The sequence below is a fragment of the Artibeus jamaicensis genome, unplaced genomic scaffold (genome assembly GCF_021234435.1).
Source record: "Artibeus jamaicensis isolate MK-2021 breed Jamaican fruit bat unplaced genomic scaffold, CSHL_Jam_final contig_233, whole genome shotgun sequence".
Classification (NCBI taxonomy): domain Eukaryota; kingdom Metazoa; phylum Chordata; class Mammalia; order Chiroptera; family Phyllostomidae; genus Artibeus; species Artibeus jamaicensis.
The window spans coordinates 45,584,594-45,612,035 of NW_026521486.1; the positions used below are offsets into that span (position 1 = coordinate 45,584,594).

Here is a 27,442-nt window from a genome sequence, read left to right on the forward strand (position 1 = left end):
AAGGAGACAGTCACCTACAAAGCAGTTCCCATCAGACTGTCAGCTGATTTCTCAAAAGAGACCTTATAGGCAAGAGGAAGCTGGCAAGAAGTATTCCAAGTCATGAAATCCAAAGACCTACATCCAAGATTGCTCTATCCAGCAAAGCTTTCATTTAGAATGGATGGGCAGATAAAGTGCTTCCCAGATAAGGTCAAGTCGAAGAAGTTCATCATCACTGAGCCCTTATTATATGAGATGTCAAAGGGACTTACCTAAGAAAAAGATGATAAAAAATATGAACAGTGAAAGGACAGCAAACTCACAGTTATTAACAACCACACCTAAAACAAAAGCAAACTAAGAGGACAGCTAGATCAGGAGCAGAACCACAGAAATGGAGATCACATGGAGGGTTAGCAACAGGGGAGTGGGAGGAGGAGAAGGGGGGAGAAGGTATAGAGAGTAAGTAGCATAGACAGTAGGTAGAGAATAGGGGGAGGGCAAGAATAGTATAGGAAATGTAGAAGCTGAAGAACTTAAGACACATGGACATTAAAAGGGAGGAATGTGGGAGGGAGAGGGTGTGAAGGGTGGAGGGGAATGAAGGGGGAAATGGGACAACTGTAATAGCATAGTCAATAAAATATATTTAAAAATCAATAAATAAAAAAACTTAAAAAATCAGACTACTGCAGTATGATGTGAGGCCTTAAGGGACAGACTCAGCTGTAAGTCATGTGGGGAGCGAGACTGGGCAGACCTACATAACATCTGGCAAGAATGGAGTGATGGTGAGTGGTGGTTCAAGTGCATGGTTGTTTTTAGAATAGTGGTCGGAAGTGTTGGCATTTGAGTCAAACATTGCACATACTCTGAGACCAGTTTTCAGAGTCTTCCAGCCACACGGGAAAAGAGAGTTTCAGGTATAGGACTATTTGGCAGATCATTGGACATCCTGCCCAATCTGGACATGCGAATACATCCTTATCCCAAGGTGATATGGGCTGTTCCTTTGATATTTCTTTTTTTTTTAAAGATTTTATTTATTTAGTTTTAGACAAAGGGGATGGGAAGGAGAGAGGGAGAGAAATATCAATGTATGGTTGCCTCTTGTGCATCCCCTGCTGAGAACTGGCCTGCAACCCAGGCATGTGCCCTGACTGGGGATTGAACCGCGATCCTTTGTTTCACAGGCCCACGCTCAATCCACTGAGCTATACTATCCAGGGCTGATATTTCTTTAGTTGTACATTCACTAGACCATGGAAGTCCTGAGAACAATTGTCTACACTTTCTTCATCTTAGTATTTGTACTCATATCACCTAGCTCATATCCATTTATTGTCAAACTTTTTCATGAGTTCTAATTGTGACCACTATATCAATAAATTTCACTGCTTCTACTGTCATTTTGCAAGATGTTAGTCTGTTACTTGTTAATTTTTTTGACTTATACTTAACAGTACTATCTTAATTCTTTATCAACTTAGGTTTAGCATTGGAGGCCCCTTATAATTATCCATAGCAGCTCAAGAAACAAATTATTTTATTCAAAAAATTTAGAATTGGACAGATTCGAATTCCTATTGTTAGTTCTTGTGGTTGACTTCAGGCAACTAATAATCTTGAATTTTTACCATTTGTGAAAACAAGGATGCAAACAGGATTAGATAAAATCAGACATTTGAAACTGCTAGACACAAAGAACAACTAAGGAAATTACTTTTTTTCCTATCTCTGGGTCTGTGTACATTAATTTATATTTATATAGTGTTTTGTGTTCTTATAACATGTTTTTGAATTGTCATTTGTATCCTTTACACAACCCTGTCAGATAAACCAGGAGAGTAATTTTATTACCAGCTTCAGATAAATAAACTGAGAATAAGTTATTGCCTAGGATCATGCAGGTAAATTGCAAAATCAGGACTTGAAGCCAGCTGGTCCCCTTAATCCATGCCCTGGTCTATTTTCCACATATGTTCCTCACGTGTTCACCACATCTCTGATCTTGCCAGTGGCCTTCAGCCTCCAGGATAAAGGTGTCAGTCGGTGACGTGTGGATGTACGATTCCGATCACTGTTATTGCCAGGGCACTACTTATCAGGCACCTAGGTGTTTACCCATGAATTTTGAAAGGTCATTTTGTGTTTTCTGGTAGATAATAAATTGTCTTTGCTATAAAATTATAGAGAGTGGACTTTTTAAATAGGCTGTTTCTGTTATACACTAGGCATTGGGTGTTTGTCAACCCCGACTGCGAACTGTGCTTTCGTTGTGTGTCCATGCAAAGTCCCAGGGACGTGTCGCTGCCAAAGCTTCTGTCATGGTGTTGGAGCGGCCGGTTTTCGGCTCTCTAGTCAGCTTCTTGGTGACCAGGCAACGTAGAGGTCCCAAATATTTTTTTATATTCCAAGTGCCCAAATTAAATGAACTAATTGTGATGCCATTCAGGGTGGTACCTCTGTTGTATAAGGCAAGGCATTGGGATAATACTAAAAATACATTTAAAACATTTTAAAATATGTTTATTGATTTTAGAGAGAGAGGAAGAGAGAAACATCGATGTGTTTGCCTCCCATACACACCCCACCCGGGGACCAAACCCACACAGCCTGGGCATGTGCCCCGACTGGAGATTGAACCACCTCGGGGTGTGGGGTGATGCAGTAACCATCTGAGCCACACCAGCCAGGGCTCTAAAAGTATATTCTAAAATAGTACATTAAAAAATGATTTATGTGAAGAGATAACATGTTTGCCTTCTTTAAAATTTTCCCCTTGATTCTGTCTCTCTTTTAATAAAAAGCCCTCAAAGTATCACCTTGAGTTTGACTATTTTATTTTTGCTGAGAAATGAACTTTTGGCTGTGCTAGATTACCAGAAATGAGAATATCTGAAAGTAACTGGAGCCCTTCAGTGTTGAAAGTATGATGGTCACGTTAGCATCATAAATCATGTGCTTCTCCATTCTATATTAGGTCATGAGAGCAACAGCTGCAGCCTTTTTCTGCCTAGATGATGTTTCAATTAAGCTGTTTCTGTTTTTATTCACAAATTTACAGTTTCTCCTCTGTGTTGACATTAACCAGTAAATCTATTAGTTCCCATTACCAGCAGAGTAACTAACACTATGGCTTTATATTTTCTCTCACCAATCCTTTTAAGCAGTGGATATGCCTTTAATTTGATAGACTGTCTGAGTGATAGATCTGGTGTCTTTAGGCAAAATGTACACTTTTTAAAGCTGTCCTTTTATTTAAAAAATAATAAAATAAAGCAGTGGCAGCTTTGTTTTATCGATAGACCCTAGATGCATAAAAGATAAATTGGGCATCTAATTATAACATGAAACCAAGGTAAAATGCAAAAGTCAAGTCACTCCATCAGATTTACAGTACTCACTTTAAAAAAAAATCAGCAGAATTGTAGTATTGTTTCATTGACTCACCAGTTCTGCCAGAAAACCTCACTGTATCATAAAAACCACAGATATAATTTTTCAATATCTTAAGTGCTATAAAACGGTTAGGTATTTTCTTCCTGATGTAGACCGAGCTGCAAAACACCAATTTAAAACAGGCCCTCATAGCCACTAGTGTAAACGCATGTTAGCAAGTTTCAAAGGTGGTCTGCAAGGACGTGATTATCTTGGACAACTGTTGCTGCAGTGTTGGAAACAACCGGCCTGTGACATTGTGGTTCTCTCAGGGTAACAGACTGTGCACTGATTGCTGTCTCCCTCCTGGGGTTCTCAGAGGCAGGCACCTCAATTCTGGCTTTGGTGGCCGCTCTGCAGGGCTTGGCTCCAGGGACCGGCTTCCTGTTTCTACATTGGTTCACGTGCTGGGCTTCCGTGACGAACTCAGTATTTCAGAGGAGTTAGAATCACTTGTTTGTGTTGTCCATGATACGAGTATAGCAGGCAAGACTCTTGAGCGAACCTAAAATCTAATCCAGATACTGTGACGCTTCGTAGTGATGTGCCAAATCTAAGCATTCAGTAGCAGAATTGTTGGCAGACATTTAGGTTTTGTTGAACTCTCTTGTGAATCTGTCCTATATACGTCCAGCTTCCTTTTGGGCCACTGTAGGGAATTTTTCTGGATCAATAGGAACCCAGCTTTTTCTTTAACAAAGTCTTTAATGGGTTAAAAATATAATTTACATTAAAAGAAGTCACTACAAAGGCAAAATAAGACCATATTTCATAAAATAAAAAGTAATTTCTTAGCATAATTTAATTCTTATGCCATGCTCAATCTTCCTGGTTTTGATAAATATGTTCTTCACACCAGGTTCGTTCAAGTAAGATCCAGTTGAGTGCCACATACTGTTAATGATTGCTTTGGTACTGTGATTTATAATGAGAAATAGAAGAGCAATAAATGTGCACTTTGTTTTGTTAATGAGGTGATTTTGGGAAAGCCCTTTAGTAACCAAATTTGGGGACTGGTTGGCAGAAGAACCCTCTAGGTGATTAGAGGGTTGAAACTTTCAGTCCCGCCCCCTGACCTGGAGGGGTGTCGTGAGGGCTGAGATTACATCCATCGCCAGTGGCCAGTGACCATCAGTCAATCACCTTCTTCTGTAGTGAAGCCTCCCTAGAACCCCGAAGGACAGAGTTTGGAGAGTGTCAGGTGGGTGAACATGTAGCGATGTGGGGAGAATGGCGCCCTCCAAAGGCCGTGGAGGCCCTGCGCCCCTTCCCACTTACATCATGCTACGTACCTCTGTCTGGCTCTTCATCTGGGTCCTTTTGATGCCTCATTGGGGAGGAATAACTTTTCCTCCTTCATACAAAGGGTTTTTTTTTTGGTTAGTCTAATAATAAAATCAATATGAAACAGATTCACAGGAGAAAAACAAATTTAATTTTGTGCACACTGGAGCCCCACATATGTGAGAGGTTCAAAAACGCAAAGGTAAGATGGAGTGTAAGTGTAACAAGGTAATATTGACTGCATAGGAAAATGTTCTTAATTGGGTAAACTTCAACAAATATTCTTAAATATTTTAAGCATAAGTAGCCCTTATTAAACATTTAAATAAGTTTAAATAAATATTTATCAACAGGCTCAGCCTCTTAAATCAGTGACGTGAAAAGGGCAGACAGAAATTTAAAGAGCTCTGAGGAACATAACTTCAGTGTGTGTTTTTCCCACACCACCAAGCAGTTCACTCAGTTCGAGAGAGTCAGATTCCACAGGTTAAGGGCTCAGTCCCACAAGACTGGCTCTGTTGAGCCCAGGAATGGGGGTAGGGGTTTGGGACTTCAGAGGGGAAGACGGTCATTCACAGGATGATAAGGAGAGCAGATGTTCAGTGATTAGGTATTTGCCCTGCCATACAGATAGGTCATAAACATTTATTTTTGGTGATAGTGCTTATTATGGGCAAGGCTTCCAATTTAAATTTTTTAAGGAAGAGAGAAAAGTTACTCTGAGCCCACTGGGTCTGGAAGGCCTTTAGCTCAAGTAGTCCACACGCACATCTTGGGGAGGCCTGTTCTGAACTCCTTCACACTCTTTATACTAAACTGGTAAATGTCAGCAAATGTTGCTCTGACTTCTGTGAGCTGCTCTAGCAAATTAATAAAACCCAAGGAGGGGGTGCTGGGAACCTCCGATTTATAGCCAGTGGTGACGGCCTGGACTTTCTACCGGCAAAACCACACTGCAAATGGTGGCTTTGTTCTCTCGATATCTTTTAATCTGGAACTATACCTTGTGTTCATGTCAGGAACTTGTTGATTGGGATAATATCTTGTATAGTGGTATACCTTCTGGATTTGGTTCCCTTATCCCTTCAGCACTGTGCTGTTCAGTACGGTAACCGCTGGTCACACATGGCTGTTGAGCTTTGGAGGTGTGGTTAGTCCAAATTGAGATGTGTCGTGAGTATAACACATCTCTAAGACTTAGTACCAAAAAAAGGTAAAATGTTTCACTAGTAATATTTATATTGAATACACATTCAAATGATAATATGAACATATATTATCAATAGGTCATGTTACTGAAATTAATTTTCATTTTCTTAATGTATCTAATAGAAAAATTTGTTTTCCAGGATATTTCTGCCAGATAGCGCTATTCAACAGAGTTTAAAACAAAATTGCTACCCCGGAATGACCACATCAGTTCTCTGAGTTGTAGTAGAAAGAGAACATCAGTAGACTAAAATGTTTTTTAGCTACAGTTGTATAACATACAGTTGCTCTGACCTTTTATGTAGAAGCCAAAAGACTTTCCATGGTGGATCTAGCCTAGAGCATCTTGAGAACTAACATCCTCCAAGCATGGCATTGTCCAATAGATGCAGCAGCTGCTGCAGACTGAGTGCCCCGATAGCTGGAAGTGTTAAATAATGTAAACCTGTAAGTGTGCTACAAATGCTAAATATAGTTGGTAAGCCAGTGCTACTGATTTAAAAGCAAAAAAAGTATGTGAGCCGATGAAACCTCATGCTATATGTATTTATGTGTCTGTTGTTTATTTCTAGCCTTGGAAAATCTTGACCAGATGAATGCCTCCAGTTTTGGAACCCTGGGAAGTCAGCATGATTTCCGGTCCCCGGAGTTTGTGAGTATTACTACCCTGCCTCAAATTTGTAATGGTCAGCCAGAGATTTCTCACAAAGCGGAGAGAAAAAGGTGGCTTTTCTTTTTCATGGATTCTTGCCGTCAGTGGCTCCACATCTAGAGAAATCCCGCTGGCAGTGACCTTGTGTTCAGAGCTGTGGTTTTTTTGGGGAATAGGTTGCTATGGAACTACAGTGTCTTAGCATCATGCTCGGTGGGCTTGTTCTTCATGCTGTTTGTAATCATCAGTGGGAGCTCATTCTGCAGTAAAATAGCATGTTTCCATGCTCCCCCATTGATACCTTTGCTTTCAGTTTCTGCTGTTAGTAACTCTGGAAACCACTCTTTACTGAGCACATACAGGTCCATTAACCAGTCTGACTCCCATTGCATTCTGGAGCCTTCAGTGATACAGCCTACATAGGCCTCTCTTGTTGGGCTAGGAATATTCTATTGGTTATTCCTGCCAACAGGAGAATTAAATACTTTAAATACTCAATTGGACTCACTAAAGGTTAGTCATGATTCCTAAACTTAAGGAATTAAAAATCTTAGTAGATGTTACTGTGATTGTATTAATGCCTTGTTTAAAGAATATTGAGCACATAGGATGCCATATGCAGAATGTCCTCACTAACTAGGTTTTACAGTAGACTCATTTGAAGAGAAGGATGGGAAGAAGTGTTTCTGACTCCTGTACCATATTATTTCACCAGATGTGTAGAAAAGCCAGGATTCACCTACATTTACTGATCATTTCCCCCTGCTGCAAATGGCTTGTCTGCCGCTTTAACAATGCAAAAATCTTTTTAAAATTTATTTTCAAAGTGTAATATACAGTCAGCGCTCCTGCAGTTGGCAGAGCACCATTATATTATTGAAAAAGACAAGAAAAAAGAACCCATCATGTGTTTTTCCTCTTCTCACTCACTCTTTATGGATTTCTCACTCAGTGCAGCCAAGAGGAAGGAAACTAGGCAGTGCTCTGGATTGAAAAGAGCTCGCACGTAGAACTCTTTCCACGGTGCCATTTCATTTCCAAGTGTGGACTCCTGTGGTGCACTAGCAGACTGCCTACTGTGAAAATCACTTGGCTATAATGGAAAGACATGGTATTCGATGGCTTCCCTATTATATTCAATGAGATTTTCGGTAAGGGAAAATCGTGAATGCTCACCAATATTCCTGCATCTTAAAGTAACAGAGCAGTTTTGTGCTTTTATAATTTCTGCAGTTAGAGCCCCTGAAGCAGAATTGACATAGATATTTTGCATTTGAGTAGGATATTTGTACAGACTTGTGGAATGGTGGCCCTTTTTAACTTTGTTATTTTCTAACTGCTTTTTTCCTGATAACCTGTAAGCGACATATCTAATCTAAGAAGAGCTCAGTGCAATAAGGCAGTGTTGTGCTTGGTAAAAACATGCAGTTTGTACCAATTTCCTGTGTGAAAATACAAGTGTTTTTCTCAAGAACAGATCTGAGCAGACTACAACATTTGAGATCGGCATGCCTCGGTGTTGTCTGTGCCACAGTCTGCACTGGCGATTACACTGGTAATCTTCTTCTGCAGCTGATGTGAAGTTCTCAACGACCACGTGTCCCTTTTCAAAGTGTGGGGACTTGCCAGCCCAAGCCAGAATGACCAGGGGTGGAACTCAAGGACCACAGAATATACTTAACTGTGACTTGTCGTAACAATGAGTCTGAGAACCTCCAGGCTCAAAGGAAATTGTTAGGCTCAATCCCCAGGTTTTTATTTCCCACTCAAGACTGTGGAGTCCCTTCTTCAGACCACATTAGTGGAGTTGAGGTTGTTAATCACAGTCACCTTAGATGTGTGGTTGTTATCGATGTCTGTAGATGGGCTATTATCTTTCTCTAATTGTGTGTTCACACCATTTTCAAGAAAGGATCTGTGATTTTTCTTGTGCTTTATAGATTTTCACACATCCGACGCTCACTGCATGCCATGTCTCCGTGTGACGTGTATGTGTGTGCTTATGTTTTCTCCTCAGTGTCACTGTAGCCTGTAGGCTTCCCGCTCCATAGTAAACATCCATTTCCCAGACTGCTGTCTCCATGGTAAACAAACAGGAGGTGTACAAGGTGCTTTGAGAATAAGGTACTCGAGGGAACTGGGCGTGATATTTAATGTAGCCTTTTTGTAGGCAGAATGTTATGCAGCATCAGTGAAAACAGAGGGCTCAGGTGGTGTGGGCGGATGGATTGGGCAAATGCCCAGGCAAAATCAGGTGAGTTGACCCAGCCCCAAATTTAAAATCAGAAACAGGTGATAATGTGAACCTGGGAGCAGAGGGAACCCAACAGCAAAGCAGAATTTGAAAACAGGGAGAAGACAGAGCAGAGTAAAAGGAGCTGTGAAATCAGTGTTCTGTCTCCATCTGGCAGTTTGCTGAGCTGAACTGAAATAAGGCGCAGACCATGTTTACTCAGGCCTTATCCTCAAATAGTTCAGATTTTAGAAGGATCAGGAGCCTAGTGTTTTGATACAACAGAGTGTATTTATATAGTTTGGCCAACAGGGAGAACAGAAATGCTTATCATTATTCATTTGTTTCCTTTGGAATTTCTGTTTTTCTTTCCTTTGAAACAAGGCCCGAGAGGGTGGTGCCTGTTGAATAGCCCTGTTTATTGGCGTGATAAGCACATTAAAGGGTTCCCTCACAGCTCAGGTGTCTCTAATGGGACCAGACGGTAAACAAGTGTTGTGGTGAAATCTGCCCCCCCCTCGCTGCGTGGCGGCCTGAAGGCAGCAGTCCAGCCGGTGCCCCGCAGGGTCTGCTGCTTCTCCTCACCGGCTGCAGCGTGTCTGTCTGTGATCTGTCACCTGTGTATCTGTGCTGCTCCTCCCCACCGCACACCCCGCTTTGCAGACTGAGGCAGGTGTAAGCCAGTCCACGCTGAAATGGAAAGGGGTCAGCAGAGAGGTGGGCGCAAGGTGTACATGTGTTTGCCACTCCGAAGCTTGTGAGGAGCTGGGAACATGTGGAAACCAGACATGGACCCACTCAGATGACACGGGCCTGTGAGTGCGGTGAGAGGGGCCTGCTGAACGCCGGCCTCACCGAGAGGAACTGGGGGTCTCACTATGCTGGGAAACCCTCTCAGTCCAGTTCAGTTTTTGTTTAAGGTCAATGCAGATTGGTTTTGTGATGTGCTTTATTAAGTTACCGTTTTATTCTGAATGTTTCCCATATGTTTTTTCCCAGTTTTATTGATATGATTGACATGTAGCATTGTGTCCCTTTAAGGTACATGATACCATGCTGGCTTTTTAACATTATTATGTCTCTAACATTATTCCCTCTAACACTGTTCCCTTTTGTCAATAAACTGTAATCACATTATAATTTTCAAAACAGTCAGTTTAAGGCAGATCCAGTCAAGGAAATGGTTATGTGACTAGGTGCTCCGGAACCAGGTAGTCGGTAACCATCGTTTTGGGACATGGACCCCCAAAACAGACCAGGTCCATGATGACAGGTCTCAGACTCAGTTGGCCAGAATGAGGCAGGGGATCGAATATCCTCGATAACCTTGTAGCGTTCAGACTCTGACGTAGAGATGGCCCAACTAGGCAGTCTCTTTGGAGCTGGGGATGGAAGCCATCTGCCTGGCTGTGGTGCAGGTAAAGGTCGTTCTGCAGTATGGTAATGGCAGTGGGGATGTGGGGTGCCCAAGCTCCCTCGAGTGCTCTCAATGTCAGGTTTGGTTAGGAGCAAAGGTGTTCTGAGGATTCAGTCCAGGGCCCCAGCAGTTGTGGCTGACCCAGCAGAGCTCAGGTTTATTCTAAGCCTCAAGGAGTGGAGGGGTTAGTAGAGGGAAAGTTTTATGTAATGCAGGAGCTCCAAGCTGGGGAGCTGCACTTTTGTTCGTGATATTCTGGAAAAAACCACCTGGAGGACCAGCAGATATGGACATGCTGTTTATTACCTACTTTGCAGGGGAATGCACCGACATGCTGTGGATTGGTCGAGAAACCGCATCCCACCTGTGTGTGGCCTTGGCCCTGTTTATCGGGTGAGGGAGGGCCCAGCAATGGGGAGGGAGCCACGGTGGTGTGGGAAGATGCTACAGGGTTGTGATAAACTCAGGAGCCTTGAGAAGGCTTGGGACTCCAGATACTCACTGTTTTCCTCACTCCTGTGGCTGCTGGCCAGGCGGCCACCTGCTTTCTGAGGTTGTGGGAGGGCCATGTCTTGAGCTGCCCCACAGTTGGGCAGTGGTCAAGTCTCTTTCTAGAAACCCTGTCTCTGTTGATGTTGGCCCTGGACCTCACATAGGCCTGAGTGCACGTGGAGTGAGGGGTCGGGGCAGGGGTGGGGAAGAACTCTCAACACGCAGTGGTGGATCTGCTTGCAGCAAGCTGGATAGAAACCAGGCTGGGGTCAACAGGAAAACACATGGAAGAAAAGAGAAAGCTAAAAAATTATGTTTTATGATTTGTGTCTCACTAGTAAAATCCCCTTTTCCGGCCTTTTTCACTTAAGATTTATGTATAATTCTCCTGGCTTTTTGGAGGCAGGAAGATTCTTATCAGCTCTTGTCTCATGCTCTTAGTGATGTTTTCCTTTGTTTAGCTTCTACCAAATTTGCAGTAAATAATGATGAGTGTGGGCTGGCAAAAGAGCATTAGGATTACAATAGGATAAACCAGGGAAGATGATGAGAAACCAGGATTTAGAGAGACTAAACTAGGAAAATAGACTCTGGAAGGTGACGTGACGATTGCAGTGGAGGAAATCTGTGTCCCCTTCAGTCAGCAGTCGCGGCTCTGCAGAGAGAAGGAGGCCTGAAGAGTGTCCCATGAGGGGTTTTGTGTAACTGGCTCCCTTTTTGAAGGAAGGCACTACTTTCTAGCAAACACTGGTGATTCTCTGCAATGCAAATTCCATTGTCTTTAGATGAAAATATATGTGATCCCCAAGAAAAAGTTAAAATATTAATTCATTTAACAAATATGTATTTGAAGTCTACTGTTTTAGGCACTATAGTGAACAGACAACAAATATCCCTTCACTGGTAGAGCCTACATTTTGGTGGGAGAGATGCAAAATAAACAAAATACACCACATGTCAAATGACAGTAAATCCTTTAGGAAAAAATAAAGCAAGGATTATATGTGGGTACTGTGGGGAAAGGGTAACACTTTTAAATAGTGTTTGGGGCATGTCTCACCAAGGAAGGTGACAAGTGGGAAGACCTGAGAGCAGGGACGCAAACTATTTGGAGACCTAGAGGAAGCGCCTTCCAGGCAGACGGAATAGCACAGACAAAAGTCTTGAGGTGGGAGTTCATGATGTGTTTGAGGAGATGGCAGGAACGCAATCTGATTGGACTAGAGCGAAGGATGGTGAGAATGGTCGACAGTGGGACTTTCCAGGCCATTGTAAACACTTTGGTTTTACCCCGAGTGCGTTGGGAAGTTATTGGAGCATAAACGGGGTTTTGAGCAGAGGAGTGGCTTGTCCTGCCCTATGTTTTAACAGAATCACTTTGCCAGTATAGACTGTGGAGGAACGAGAGCGGAGGCTGGGACCCGTCAGACTTTCCAGGACTCTAAGTGAGAAATTATGGCGGCTTGGTCCTGAGTGTTAATTATGGCAGTCGTGACACATGGTAATTCGTGGTATGTTTTAAACACAGAACCAAGAGGATTTGTTGAGAGATCAGATGTGAGGTGTGCAAGAAAGAGCAGTCAAGGATGACTTGAAGGTGGTTGACCTAGACCACTGCAGAAGGAGCAGTTGGAGGGAAAAGTATGAAGAGGAAAGTCACATTTCAGTTTTGTTTATGTAAAGTTTGAGACGTCGAAGTATAGGTGATAATATACAATTGGATGTATGAGTCAGGAGCTAGAGATGTATGAGTTGTCAGCACACAGATGGTGTTTAAATCTATGGGAGTGAGTGAGAGCAACAAGGGGAAGAATGAGACAGAGTAAAGAGGGGATGCTGGAGTGAGCCCTGGCGGCTCCAGTGTCTGCCTGTCAGTGGTGAGGAAGAATCAGCAGAGGAGACTGAGAAGGAAGAGCCAGTGAGGCAGAAGGACGGGTAGAGTTCTGGAAGCTGGTGGAGACAGAACAGATGGGAGGGAGTGACCAGACACTGCTCATGAGGACGGGACACTGAGGGTAGTGCTATTGAAGAGACCTAGACAAGGGAAGTCCTAGCTAAGTGGGGGAACCCAAAATCTGATTAGAGAGAATTCAAAATGGAATGGAGGAGGAGGAATCGGATACAGGGACTTTAGATAACACTTTCCAGAAGAATTTCCTGAACCAGATTGCAGAGACAGGAAGTACTATCTGGAATGGGACTAGGGAGAAAAGAGTTTTTTCCTCATTTAGGTAGTTCTAAGATGGCAGGAATTACGGTTTGTAAGATAATAGAAATAATTCAGTAAGCAGAGAAAATCTGCTGATGCAGGAGTGAAAAGGAAGAATGCCTGTAATGCCCTCTGAGAGGGAGGAAGGGGGTGGAATCCGCTCCATCAGTGGAGGGGGTGGCCTCCCCCCATAGCTTTAGAGATGGTTCATTTTTAGAATGGGAGGGAAGCCAGTATGGGGACGCAGGTGGAAGGAATGACTTCATTAGACTTGCTTAATAGAAGCTTATTCAAGTTTTTTATTTACCAATGACATGGGAAGCAAGGATAGCTAAGACTGAGAAAGGAAAAGAGATAAGAGATCTGCAGAGAGGAGAAGGATAAGATCACCTGAGAGTGAAGTGATGCAATTGCCTGACGCCCCTGAGAGCCCACTTAGAGGGGGTTTGGTGGTTGTATGCTTTTCCCATACAAGTCCAGCTTTGGGGAGCAGGTGTGAAATAGTCAAAAGGTTTGATTTAACTTAATTGGGAGTTTCATCGGGTCAGTTCAGTGAAGCAAGACAAGGTTAAGAGAGTTACCAGGTATTTGCAAGATAGTATAAGACCTGGGATAAGAGGAGAGTGAGGCAGTAGGCTCAGTAGATTTAGACCCTAGAGGGGTGTGATCATTTTGGGGGTTGGGGTATTAGATAAAGTAAATTGGAGTAATAATGGGCAGTAGTTGGAGAGTCAGATATTTGTAATTGAGGTGGGGGTTACAGTTACTAGTACAGACAGGGTCTGGTCTGGAATTTGAAAATGGGAATGAACTGCTAAGGCAGGGTGGAGTTGCAGGGACAGGGTGTTGGGATAATCACATATGTGGATATGAAAATCCCCAAGAATTATATTAGGAGTAATGCATTAAAAAAAGTAACAGTGAGCCAAAGCTTAAATCTCCAAGGACTGAGGGGCAGTGACTCAGGGATCAGTATATGGCAGCAAAAGGCAATGACCAGAAAGACAGGAAGAACCTCTGGAGAATGGCAGGAGAATGCAGCCAAGATGCAGATGGAGTGTTCAGTAGTTCTGGGTGCTGTGTAGGGAGGGGCTCAGTCGTATCAGGATTGCCCAGCCTCAGCACCACTGGCCAGTTGGGCTGGAGTACTTACTCTTTGCTGTCCTGTACATCGTAGGATGGTTAGCTGCATTCCTGGTCTCCACACAGGATGCAAAGGGCCCTCTCTCCCCAGTTGTGACAACCAAATTGATGAGCTGGGAAGTGTAACCTTAAGCAAGGAAAGGGGGAGAAAAAGAGGATTTGTAGATTAATTTAAAAATATCATGGGCCCTGGCCAGGTAGCTAAGTTGGTTGTAGTGTCCCCCCCATGCCAAGGTTGGGGGTTTGATACCCAGTCAGGGCACAAGAATCTGCCAATGAATGCATAACTAAGTAGAACAACAGATCAATGTTTCTCTCTTTCTGTCTCTCTCAATCTAAACCAATCAGTCAATCAGTAAATTAAAATCTTGGGGCCTCTGAAGTCACTGTGAAATTAGAAGAGGAGATGCAAGTTGTGGTCAGAAAGAGGGCTTCTTAAATAAGTGCTTTTGAAAAGAGGATTATTTTTCAAGTGATGACAAGGTCCAGGGTGGGACTGTGGCAGTTGGTGCATGAAAGGGAGGAGCTCATTGGTGATAAGACGTCAGTTACCCAGGTGCCACTGTACACCTGTCATGACTGGACACGATGTCCTTGGTATGATGGACAACTCAGGATGGAGAGGGAAACGCCAGCAAGGGACCGGTTTCAGTGAACCAGGAGGAGCAGCGGAGAGCAGGAGGTGATAGACTCTGGAACACTCTGAAAGTGTGTTCTCCTTGCATAGACCTAAAAGTTTTTTCCCCCAACAGCGTTGGGAGTAACGGTCTGAAAGTGATGCATGGGACAAAGAGAATGTCAGTCCTGATTCCTTGCCCTCATGCGTGAAAGGTGTGAGAGGAACATCAAAACCAGCTGCCCACAGAGCTGCAGGTTTTTGTTCGCAGGTTTTGTTTCAAGGTGCACAGTCAGGTTTCTTTCAAAGTGGATTCAATTTAATCCTAATTTCCCCCCCCCCTAGAAATCTACCAGTCTAAGTAGCCCTAAGGCAAGTAAATCAGTGCTGAAGCTATTGAGAGAGATTATGGTTTATTTTATGATCAGTCCAAGGTCCTTCTGGCCAACCCCAGAAACCCACCGTAAGTCCCAGGCCTGCTTCAAGCTTCCCAGGCTCTTCAGGATCTGGAGCACTGGGTGTAAGACAGGACTCTTCCATTCACGCACTTCTCTATGTGAACTTTGCATTCTTGGGCCTGCTCTGAACAGAGAAATAGGGTTAGCTTTTGGCACAATTTTATCAAACTGAAAAAAAAAAAAAAAAGGAAACTCAACTGCAGAAGGAAGCCAGACAAAAGAACATTATTTTTGCAAAAATGACTCTCAAAAGGAAAAATGAGATCAAAGACAAACTAGCCGGTAAGGACAGCTAAATCGGCCCATTTGCTGTGAGAGACACTCACCTAGCATTCCAACAGAGAGCTTTCTGTGCATTCACGAGCAAAAGATACGGGAATGTGTACTTTGCCCGAACGGAGGGAAGGGGACCTACTTGGTTTCTGTGGCTGATTCAGGAGCTACATTTGTTAGGATTGGAGGGAGGAGAAAAAGTAAGCAGTCCAACATGCGCAGATCTGGGTCAGAAATTTCTTTCTGAGTCACTTCTTTGGAATGCAGAATGCATTTTCCCAGAAAAACTGTCAGAAATGGTGATTAGGCTTTTGGGCCCAGCCAGAACAGGCCCGCTAAAGCCAATTAAACTCAGAGAGCTAGCACATTATCATTCTATACTAATCATTTTCTGGAACACCCCAATCTTACTTTTTCATTGTGACTAAAAAGTATGAGTGAACCTCAAGTCCAGAGTGACTGAGTGAGTTGGGGCTTGTTAAAAAAAATGCTTCATGTGTCCTAGCCAGGTAGCTCAGCTGGTTAGTGTGTCTTCCCAATATGCCAAGGTTGCAGGTTTGATCCCCGGTCAGGGCACATACAGGAATCAACCAAAGAATGCATAAAATAAGTGGAACAACAAATCCATGTTTCTCCCCCACCCCTTCCTCCCTCTCTCTAAAGTCAATAAATAAAATTTAAAAAAAAAATTTTAAATGCTTAATATGATCAGAGAGAGATTGATTTTGAGTTGGTTCAAGACAACACAGGGAAGAGCTCATCAGCTTCTGTAGTACTTTTGTCTCTTCGCTCCTGCAGGTGAACTTTACATTGAAATGGTCCAAGCCCTTTCCAGGAGGGGCTACAGAAGCCCATGCTGCACAAGAGTATTTTAGAAAGGAATATAATTACCCCAAATGAGTTTAAGTTCCTGACTAGAAAAATTATGTATCGACCAGGGTGTTAAAAGGGCTCGTAGAATTGTTCACGGAATCACAGTACGCACTCTGCCTCCGAGGTGACATGGAGACTAGGGCAAGTCCCACAATAATAAGTGGACCAACGTGACAATTTTCCCAAAGGGGTGGGGTTAGGATGGAAGCTGGGCATAGACTACACTCTGACCAGTGGGGACACTGAGGCTGGAGCATTAGTCTCCAGGAACATTGGGGAATAAGGTTTCAAACACATGTGAAGGTTAGAAGAATAAAGGGTTATCAGGAGCCAACATGAGTTCAATAAGAATAAGTCATGTCAAAGGGAGCACATCGCCCCTGCCTTTTAAAATGGGGGGGGGGGGTATTCGATGAGAGAGAAGGAGAAAGCCACAGACATTTTTGTGTGTTTTGATTTTAGCAAGGTGTGTGGAAAAAACACATTTAAATATAGAATGAAGAAATGCAGAGCTAGTGAGTAAGTGTGTGCTTATCTGGACAGTTGATCTTACCAAAACTGGAGTAGTGGATGGAAACCAATGTCTAGGGGAGATGAAAATCAGTGCGAATTAAAGTAAGCTAAACAACAAAACAAACAAGCAAGCAAAACATAACCAAAGACACAGAAATACAGAACAGGCTAATGGGGACCAGAGGGGAGAGGGTAATTCACAAGTGCTTTGTGAATTTCAGGGGAAAGGAATCACAGTAACAAGTATAAAGGACACATGGACAGAAACTAACAGGGGTGGATAGGGGAGGGAGCTGGGGAGCATGGGGGGGGTGGGCTGGGATGGGAGTAAAAGAAAACTGTACTCGAAAAATACTTAAATAAAAAAATAAGTAAAGTAAGTAAGCTCTTACTCCTAATTCATAAATGTCAGCTGCCTAAGGAAATATCTTAAGGGCTGAGCCTAATGACTGATCACATGAAAAGGTTCGGTATTTGGCTAATTAACATGAATTGAGCATGTAATACTACCTCTAGGTTTTATCCGTGCCTATGTATCCAGAACAAAGAAAGTCCTAGGCTTCCCCATTCAGTATTGGTAAGTCCACCTCCTATTATGGGGACTCCATTTTAAACATGATGACAAGTGTAAATATTTGTCAGTAGTAATTGGTGGTAACACACAAAATACAATATTAAGACCCACAAATGGGAAGTACATGTAGGCAGACTGATTTTATTTCAGCAAAATATTCTCGTGAATAAAACACCTCGGTTCCTTGGAGTAGTTCAAACACAGACAGACAGGATAACAAAGCAGGCAGGAGATGCCGAGTGCTTGACCAGGACGTGTGGGTGGTGATGGAACAGAAGGGTGTGCGTGTTTTCCGTGTAGCTGGACTTGGCAGCTGATGGAAGGCGGGGAATGAGGGAACGACAGGATGTTTCTGGGACTGTACTGCTCCAGTAAGATATGCGTGGCTCACTGATGTTTAAGTTGCTTTCTTTTTTCTTTTTACCTTCCTTCAACCTCTTAGCAGCTGTGGCCAAATTATGTAATCGACTAAAACCCTTTCCCCCATGCAGCAGTATTCATTCGGCCTGGTTTTATTCCCCAGTTTTCAGAAACCCTTGACTGTAAAGTGCTTTGCGAATTCCTGCCCCACAAAGTAGCCCATTTGAAATTCAGCAAGCTCTCTATTATCTGGTGAATGTCAAAATTAATTTGACAGAAATGTGCATGAGGAAAGCAGGGAGCCCTGGGCGTTCTGGGGGCATTCTGAACAAAGATGTGATATCACATTTCCATGGAACTCATTTGATTACAAGTCATCTAGAAGCATATCACAATAATGGCCAAAAAAGCCCACAGAGGCAAAAGAATTGAGTTAAATTTGAGAGTCTGTTGGTAAATAACCTGACCGTGCCATGACCTTAAAAAAAAAAACACATTCATTGAAAATTTAAAGAGAAATACAGAACTTGGTGGAAATGTATACACAATGTAAATTCACAGGATTCCTGGAAAATGGAGAGGAAACCAGTGGGGTTTCCACTGCCACTGTCCATCCCATATTTTGAACTCTGAATTTGGAAGTATTAAGGGTTTTGGAAAGATGATTTAAAATCCTTTTATTTCTGAAGTTTATTAAATGTAGTTTTTCTTATTTCAATAAATAATAATAAAAAGTACATTTTTACTGTAAGTCTCAAATGTATTCCATGAGTTTCTGGCTAAAAAATAAATAAATAAGTATAAATATGCTTTTACCCAGAAAACCCTAATAGCTCCTTCAAAAAAGAAAAAATGCATTTAAAGTTCCTTCTCCCAAGTCACTTTTTGAAATGTAGATTAATGTGACCTGACAGATTGTAATAACTACCAAAGAGCATTTTCATTCATTATAATGGGCTGTCCAATCATATGGATCTTTATACGAAGTTAATATGCTTCAGACTATATCCAGTCAGGAACATACTTGTAGCTGGAGTAAAAGTATGGCTGCTAAATCCAAACCCCTTTAAATAAAAACTCATCATGAAAATTTTGACAGGTCATTCAGTAAGGCTAATGGTATCACCACCACCATTACATGGACTTTTGTTAGCCTTAAGTGTCTTTAAAAAGTAAATAGGCCGAAGTGGAGCACCAGGATTGAGCCTGGAAAAACCACGCGCCCTCACTTCATGCCTTGCCCTGTGCACCTCTCCCATTCGGCTGTTCCTGAGTTATGTCCTTTTGTAATAAACTGGGGATCCACAGCTCACATGATCTTCAGTCAGTGTCTTTGTCCCCTTTTTTTTGTGTGTGGGCTAAGACCTATCAACAATAAAGGCCCAGGGAATTTAAACAACTTGCCCAAAGTACACCCCAGTCATAAACATCGGTGACAGTTTTTCTCCTTCCACAGCGTTTTCAGACGAGTGGTGGGCACACCAGAGTCTGGGCGGAAGCTGGCAGGAGGCTGAGCAACACAGCAAAGAAACCTTCTAGAGAATGTGCATTTATTTTTGGTAGTCAAAGCCACATTTTAAAGTATTTGTATTTTATTCTAAAGGCAATTCATATGTGTTTCAGAAATGTTAGAAAGTTCTAAAACCATAAGTAAGAAAATAAACCACTTCTATTCCACTAGAAACAGCACCAGAAAAGTAACTAATACTGTCTCGTGAAGTAGGAAGTAAGAAGGTTGAAGTGAGATGTGAAGGAGATAAGATGCTTCTGAACTTTCAGAAGTGTTTTTACTTTTTAAAAAATGTTTTCTTTTCAATACGGGAAAGTTGTTTTTAAAATAGTTACTCCCCCAGGCTGAGTGGGAGCTGGAATTTCAGGAAATTGCAAGCCCCTGTCCCCGCACAGCTCCACTCTCTGTCCCTGTGGCAGGTTGCTTTTCCTTGCTGGACCTCAGTCTCCTCTTGTATAAGAAGCAGAAAAATCAGCGATAGACTTACTCATCAGGGTGTCAGTCAGTGACTGCATTGCCACTGAAAAGCATTTTATCTATCTTAAAAGCATGTTCATAAAATAATAATTCACTGAGAAGTCTTATCTAACATTTATAGTTGGCAGTGCACCGCACCGGACAGAGCGAGCCAGCCTTGAAATGGCCACAGCCCTCCCTTGCCCAGCCCAGCCCCTGCTCATTTCCTTTCACGTGAAATCAAATTGTGTTGGGGTCAGGGATTGGTTCTTATGAGCGCACAGAAGCATTTGTGACTTACGCTCCTGAAAAAGTGGTTACAGGCCCGTAGGTGCCTACCAGATCATCAGTGGGTTGAGAATTAATCATACCCAGTGATATTATAAAATACCAACAGTGAAGTCTAGCAATAAATAAATATGTCAAGCACTTACTAACACTTGATAATATAATTTTCAGTTGAAGTAGAAATGAAAGCTATTTAAGTTATGCACTATTTTGAATGAACCATTATCAGCTTCATTAAAATTTGCAGTAAATTTTTCATTTTACTCCATCACATCGTCTTATTATCTGACAAACGGTAGTCATGCAACTGATGCCGGTTGGTGGCTGTTTACGTGAACACTGCCAGGCAGGGTAGCATTGGGTTAGTTCTAGCAGCACTTACAAGGGCTAGAGGAGTCCAGTTAGGGCTGTAGTTCTCAGCCCCTGCTGTGCCTCAGAGTTGCCTGGCCAGCTCTTTGAAAAAGCGAAGGCCCTTCGTGAGCCAGTCTTGCTTTGTTAGAACCTGTATATGTTGATATAAAGTATACAAAGGTGACTTGATTGTGCAGCCAGGTTTAAGAAACACTGTCTTCAAAAACACAGGTGTGTATTTTTGAAGGACAGGTATATATCTGAGTTTTGAAGGGTACATTTCAGTAAGTGCAGAAATCTGTACCAAAATCTATACCAATCAGGGTTTTACTAGAAAACAGAAGCAGTACAATATATACTCACGTACACACTTGTATGTACATATATGTAGGGGTGTGTGTGTGTATGCATGTATACATACACACACACACCTATTATCTACACATGGCACAGAGAGAAAGAGATTTATTAAAGAATTTATCTCAAAGAATTGGCTCCTGTGGTTGTGGGGTCTGATCCATAGGGTGCTCCGGAAAGAAGGGAAGGCTAGAAACTCTCAGGCAGGGGCTGGCACTGCAGTCTGTAGATGGACTTTTCTCAGAGAAGCTGTAGTTTTTCTCTTAAGGTCATTCAATCGATTGGCTGAGTCCCTCCCATATCCTTGAGAATAATCTCCTGATGGTAGATATTAACTACACCTACAAGATACGTTCACAGCAACACCTAAATTAGTGTTTTGTTGCATAACTGGGAGTGCCAAGCCAAGGGGCCCCATACCTGGTATCCTGATAGCATTCCATGCTGACAGTGTGCCCAGTTTGCAGACTTGATCCAGGGGAGTGGGGAGAGATAAAGTTAGAATGACGGCTTAGGGCCGAGTGTAAGAAGCCTTGAACTCTGGGTTTGGACTTTTGAGCTGAAACGACACAGCAGTGCTATAGCAGCACCGTCCAACAGGACTTTCTCAGAGGCTGGAAATGTTCTGACTCTGGGCTGTCTGTCCACCACGATTGTCACTTAGCCACATGTGGCTGCAGGAACCTTGAAGTACAGCTAATAAGACAGAGGAACTGAATTTTTAATTTTGCTTAATTCAGGTATGTTAAACAGACACATGTGGAGAGGGCAGCTACAGAGATGATTCTGGCAGGAGTGTACAGGGTTCATTGGAAGGGAAACAAAGCGAGCGATCCAGCTAGACTGTTCTTACAGTCCCCCCACCCCGCCCCGTGTAGGGTGGGGCAGAAGCAGGGAGTGTAGAAAGGGAAGAGAGAGATGAGGAGTGAGGGAGAAGGGAATCAAAAATAATCCTATGGTGGTCACTTTTCTGTCTTTCCAGCCACTTGTGTACCTTCTTGCTTGCCCTTCCCCTTCCCCCAAGCCCTTCCTGTCCGTCAGATGTCCTCAGAGCTCATCCCAGCTGTCTTCGACTTGCTCTTCTCATGCTCACTTCGTAGTTTCAGTCACCAGCTTTGTGTTCGCAACTCCCAGGTTCATTCTTGCAGTCTTAGATCTTTCCTTTCTACCCCACCCCCTTGATATCTCCACTTGGAAATCTTACAAACCCTTAGTCTTTCCCTCCTACTCGTATTTCTCTTCCAGTTTTCTGAGTTCAGGTAAATATAATCATCATCCTCTCAGCTGCTCAAGCCAGTCCCCAAGAATTTTTCGGGCGCCTTGTTTCTGTCCTGCTGATGCTAAGTGTGGGTTACAGCCTCAACCTGCCCCTTTCTCCCCGCCCCCCACCCCCGGTAGGTTGCCGCCATCCTTCTCCGGGCCCTCACAGGCTCCCCTGGTCACTTTTGTCAGCCCACTGGCCTCTAAATAGTTTCTTTTAAAAAGAGAAACCAAACGATTTTACTTTATTTTATTTTTTTTTATGATGTGTAATGGAATTTCCCCCGTGGCTTTATCTGTTATACCACGTTGTCACAGGACAAAGGGTTAATTAATTTCAGTTGATTTATTTAATAATATTTATCCGGTTAATATTTCTATGACCCTGTTGAGGAGGGACAGTGGAGAAATACAACTGAAATATTCCTTGGGGCATAGGTTCTATTGAGAAAGACAGACATTAATCAAATAATTATGCAGATAGCTAGACAATTAAAATTGTGAGACATGACATTGAAGAGGAGTATGTGGTGATCTGAGAGTCTCTAAGGAGGAGACCTGAGGCCCCCAGGAAGGCGAGGAAAGCGCTCCGTGAAGAGGAGTCAGCCAGGAAGAGGGAGAGAAGATTCCAGGGAGTGGGAGCTGCATGTGCAGAGACAGCTGGGAAGTCCTTTTCTTGGGTGGAATGCCGTGCAGCCATCGAAACGTTACATGGGATGTAGAGACTGACAACTGCATGGGGCTGGAATGTGGTCTTGAGTCTTCCAAGCCGTCTGGAGCATTTGGAACTAATACACCGAACCTTTATCAAGCTTGAAGAAGATGTTTCTAGTAAACACCTTGACTTGAATGTGTTATCTCAAATTAAGCAAGTTTCTCTCTTGGCTTTTCTAAAGACAAAAAGTAGGGTTTTTTTCCTTTGCTATTATAATCCAATTAAATTGATGGTAGGTGTGCATAGAAAGAGCTGACATTAAACTATCTGTCTATCTATATATATGTATTGTATCTTGCTACTATAATTTGTATAACACAAAATTAAGAGCCAACTGAATGGTATAGAACAACAGTTCTAAACATTATGTATTCCTACAGTTTATGCACTCAAAGTATTGACACCAAAGAACTTTTTTATGAGTGTAGCTATCAAGATTTACTGCATTAGAACTTAACAGCTGACAATTTAAAATATTTATTAATTCATTTAAATATAACCAATAATAAACTCAATAAACATTAATATAATTACAGTATTTTATGAAAAACAATTATTTTCTAAAACAAAATTTAGTAGGAAAGAAGGCATTATTTTGTATATTTTACAGGTCTCTTTAAGAGAAGACAGCTGGATTCCTTTTTTGTTGTTTTTAATTGAGATAACATTGGTTAATAACATTATATAAGTTTTAGGTGCATAGCATTACAATTCACTTTATGTGTACACGATAATGTGATCACCCCAGAAGTCCAGAGTCCACCCGTCACCTACATTTGACCCCCTTTACCCATTTTACCACCCCCACTCCTTTCCTCTGGTCACTACCCATCTGTTGTCTGTGTCTATTTGTTTGTTTGTTTGTTTACGGTGTTTGTTTGGGTAACATGGGTTAATAGAGTTGTATAGGTTTCACGTGTACATTTCTGTGATACATCAGCTGCATGTTGCACTGTGTGCCCACCACCCGGAGTCCTATCTTCTTCCGTCACCATGTGTTTGACCCCCTTTACTGCCCCCAACTCCTTCCTTCTGGTCCCCACCACACTGTGGTCTGTGTCTGTGAGTTTGTTTTGTATCCCACTTGTGCGTATTTGTCCCTTTTTTGTTTTGTATTTCATGTATGAGTGAAATCGTACGGGGTTTTTTTCCATCTGACTGACTTCGTTTAGCATAATACCCTCAGAGTCCATCCATGTTGTCACAAGTAGCAAGAGTCCAGTCGTTTTATGGCTGAGTGGTGTTCCAGTGTATCTTCTTTACTCACATGTTAGTCGGTAACAACTTAGTTTGTTTCCATATCCTGACTATTAAAAATAATGCCAGAGTGAACTTCAGGGTGCATAGTTTTTAAATTAGTGTTTTTATTCTCTTTGGATAAATACCCAGAAGTAGAATTGCTGATTCATATGGTAGTTCTGTTTGTAAATTTTTGAGGAGCCTCCATACTGTTTTCCATACTGGTTTCACCAGTTTACAGTCCCACCAACAGTCCACAGGTTTTCTCTTTTCTCTACATACCCACGAGCACTTGCTATTTGCTGACTTTTTGATAACAGCCATCCTGACAGGTATAAGGTGATATATTCATTGTGCTTGTGATTGGCATTTTCTGGTTGTTATTGATGCTGAGCATCTTTTCATATGTCTGTTGGCCATCCACCTGTCTTCTTAGGAGACATGTCTATTGAGGTCCTCTACCCATTTTCTAATCTGAATTTTTTTTGTCATTAGGTTGTATGAGTTTTTTCATAGTTTGAATATTAACCCCTTATCAGATACATCATTTGCAAATATTCTCTCCCATTCAGTAGATTATAGTTTCATTTTGTTGTTAGTTTCCTTTGAGGAATTGGATTCTTATATCTGCTTCTGCAGGTAGAAGTTGGAATATGTTGTTTCGGTTGAAGTATGTGATGTGAAGGATTGAGTTGGCCAAAAAGTCTGTTCAGTTTTTCCCGTAAAATAAAAGACATATTTTTCATTTTCACCAATAACTTTATTGATTTGCATATTTTGAGCATGTCGGCTCTCTCCCACTGTTGGCCTCTAGTGGGCAGAGGGCGCTGCGAAACATCTTCCAGGGCATACGACAGCCCCACAGCGAAGAATGATTTGGCCAACATGTCAGTAGCACCAAGAAACTTCACAAGCCACTTTTGACACATTCAGTCAGACACAGCACCTTCTCTATACATGGCACAAATCTTTTTGTGTGTTTCAGTTGCATTTTTACCTTTCTTGAAATAATAAAGCAAAATATACTGAAAATGTTGCATATCTTCTTCTGTCTTCAGTCTTTAAATGGTGCAGAGAAATTCACCAGTTTTGATAAGGTTTTTTAAAAATGCTCGCTGTGATATGCCATCTGTCACAATACAATCTAACAAAATTGTTTCAAATGAAGTTAAAGACAACTAAGCACTACTAGAGTCTGGTATGGAAAAATTAAATGAACTTTCTGGCCAACCTCATAGATTCAGCCTTATACAGGTAGACAGAAAAGAGAGGAGTATTTTAAAGCTTTTTTAGGTAGTTGTGGATATTCTTTTTTGATACCACATTAAAACTCGGTAAGTGGTAGTTTTTTAAAGGTTGATTGCAGTGTGGATTGTAAAACCACATAAATGGCCTTTGTGTTTATTAAAAATCTGTGTTGCATTTTGAAGCCCAAGCATGACTTTTATCACCATGCGTACAGCAGTTGGGAAATGTCGGCTCGCTGAGTTAAACAGATGTTATAAATATTGACCTATTTTATTATACAATGTGAAAAAAATACATTTGTTAACACACATCCAACCTCATCAGAAAGCCATTGAATATTGAGAAACTGTCGAGTTCACAGTGGTTGACTACAAATCGTCCTAAATTCTAACACTTGCTTGAAAGCTCAGATTTTATCATTAGCAATAAATATTGTCAGTTGTTTTCCTTAAAATGATAGTTTCACTGTTCATTTCCAGGAAAATATCTGCCAAATACCCAAGACTGTACAACTGAATTTTGTTTCAGTCATCTGTCAAGTAAAAGTAGTGTTTGTGGAAAAAAAATTGGCAACTCAATAATTGTACATTTTTCCTCAAGACAGCCATCATATTTACTGTGTGACTGAAGTGCTTTATGGGTACTTCCATTTCTGCACACAACCGTGTACTCAGGATCAAGATTTAATAAAGCTAGCAACTGCTACAGCTTCCTCAAGAGCATCCTTACATGAAGTGACTTTTTTTTTTAACTGTATGTGGTTGTGAAGAATACAATAATGACTCACAGAGTTTGGTACCACGGCTAAATTGTGCTAAGGTGCTGGCACAATTGCTTTTGCACTATCACTGCAACACTGCAGGTGTTGACACAGTGAAAAAGACAGAAAACATGAAAGAGATGAAAACATGAAAGACAGTATTACCATGAAAATGCTTGTGACCTCATGTGCCTCCAGAAAGGGTCTTAGCAGTCTCCAGAAGTCCACAAACACACTGATTGACATGAACAGTGGTATAGTGAGGGAGGAAGAAGCACGAACCAAAGTTAAGAAGGCTTCGTGGAAGAACTGAGCTGGACCTTGATCAGTTAAGGTTTGGACAGGAGGGAAGCAGAAGGAAAAGGGGTTCCAGGAGGCAAATCATGTGAACAGAGAACGGGGGGGGGGGGGGCAGGAAGCAGCATGACATAGGCAAATACTGATTGGAAAGGATGGTTGGACATGGGCTGTAATCAGATTATGAGGGATATTGAATACCCATTTGAAAAGTTGGCACTTTCTCCATAGGTCACTGGGGAGTGGCTGAAGGGGTTTGAATCCTGCGACTTGGCCGAGGTGGTGGTGTGGCCATGACAGTGCTTCAGGCGAATTGGCAAACAGGACAGCTGGGTGCAAGGAGACCGACTGGGGTAGTAATTGTGACCTGGTTAGTGAGAGTTAAGTGTGCAGACAGCAGCGAGGGCAGTAGGTGGAACAGAGTGAAACGCAGACTGATTGCTTCAAGGGTAGAAGTGATATGAGAACTAAAGATGAAAAAATCAGAGGTCAATAGTTTATTACCTTTTATAACCCTAAGTCCGGGCCAAGGACATTGTTAGGGAAGTAGATGAAAACTGGGTGTTTCCATATAAGGTCTAACTTGAGACTTTCCTTCCCCCTCCAAATCAGACTGCTTTCTCTCTCTCTCTCTCTCTCTCTTTTTTTTTTTTCTGATAACAAGGACTGAATCGTGGAACACATTTGCTTTCTGCCCTGCCTCCAGAAGGCTTTGTGCCAGATGCCACGTTAAAATCACAATTACAGTTGTCCTGATGGTCAGTACATTTTCCTCCTCCTTTCTCTGGCTCTGATTCTCTATCTCTATTTATAATTCATTAATCTTACTTGTTTTCATTCTGTTTAATGCCAGATACCACAAGACCTCTTTCGAAACAGACTGCGGGGGATGAGAAAATATAATATAATGACAATAACCTTTAACATATTTTATTCATTTGTGGGATGGGACCCTCCACTTCAATCACATTTTACTCAAAACTTAAAAAAAAAAAAAGCTAAAAATTTTCTGGTGTCCAAAAGCAAAGCCCTAAGGCTTCATTTCAAAGAATTCAACAAATTTAGCTAATATGACAATCTAGTTCAAAGCAGCGAAAGGAAAGGTGGTGGAATGCCTACTAAAAACAGGTAGAGTGGGAACAAAAGGAGTGACCCTCATCCTTTGAATGTGGCAGAGAGGAAAACACAAGAGGTAGGCAGAAGTTCCCGGAGGTTATAAAGTATGTGAATAC

At 42.1% G+C, this 27,442-nt stretch overlaps 1 protein-coding gene across 2 annotated transcripts in view; it reads left to right on the plus strand.

The window, feature by feature from the left end:
* The window catches only part of ANO6 (anoctamin 6), a 197,375-nt gene that overhangs the window by 75,028 nt on the left and 94,905 nt on the right, over positions 1–27,442 (plus strand). For both annotated transcript variants that reach the window (XM_053661617.1, XM_037162315.2), the window contains exon 2: positions 6,489–6,568. In XM_053661617.1, the coding sequence (XP_053517592.1) occupies positions 6,489–6,568 (80 nt within the window). The remainder of the gene's footprint in view (positions 1–6,488; positions 6,569–27,442) is intronic.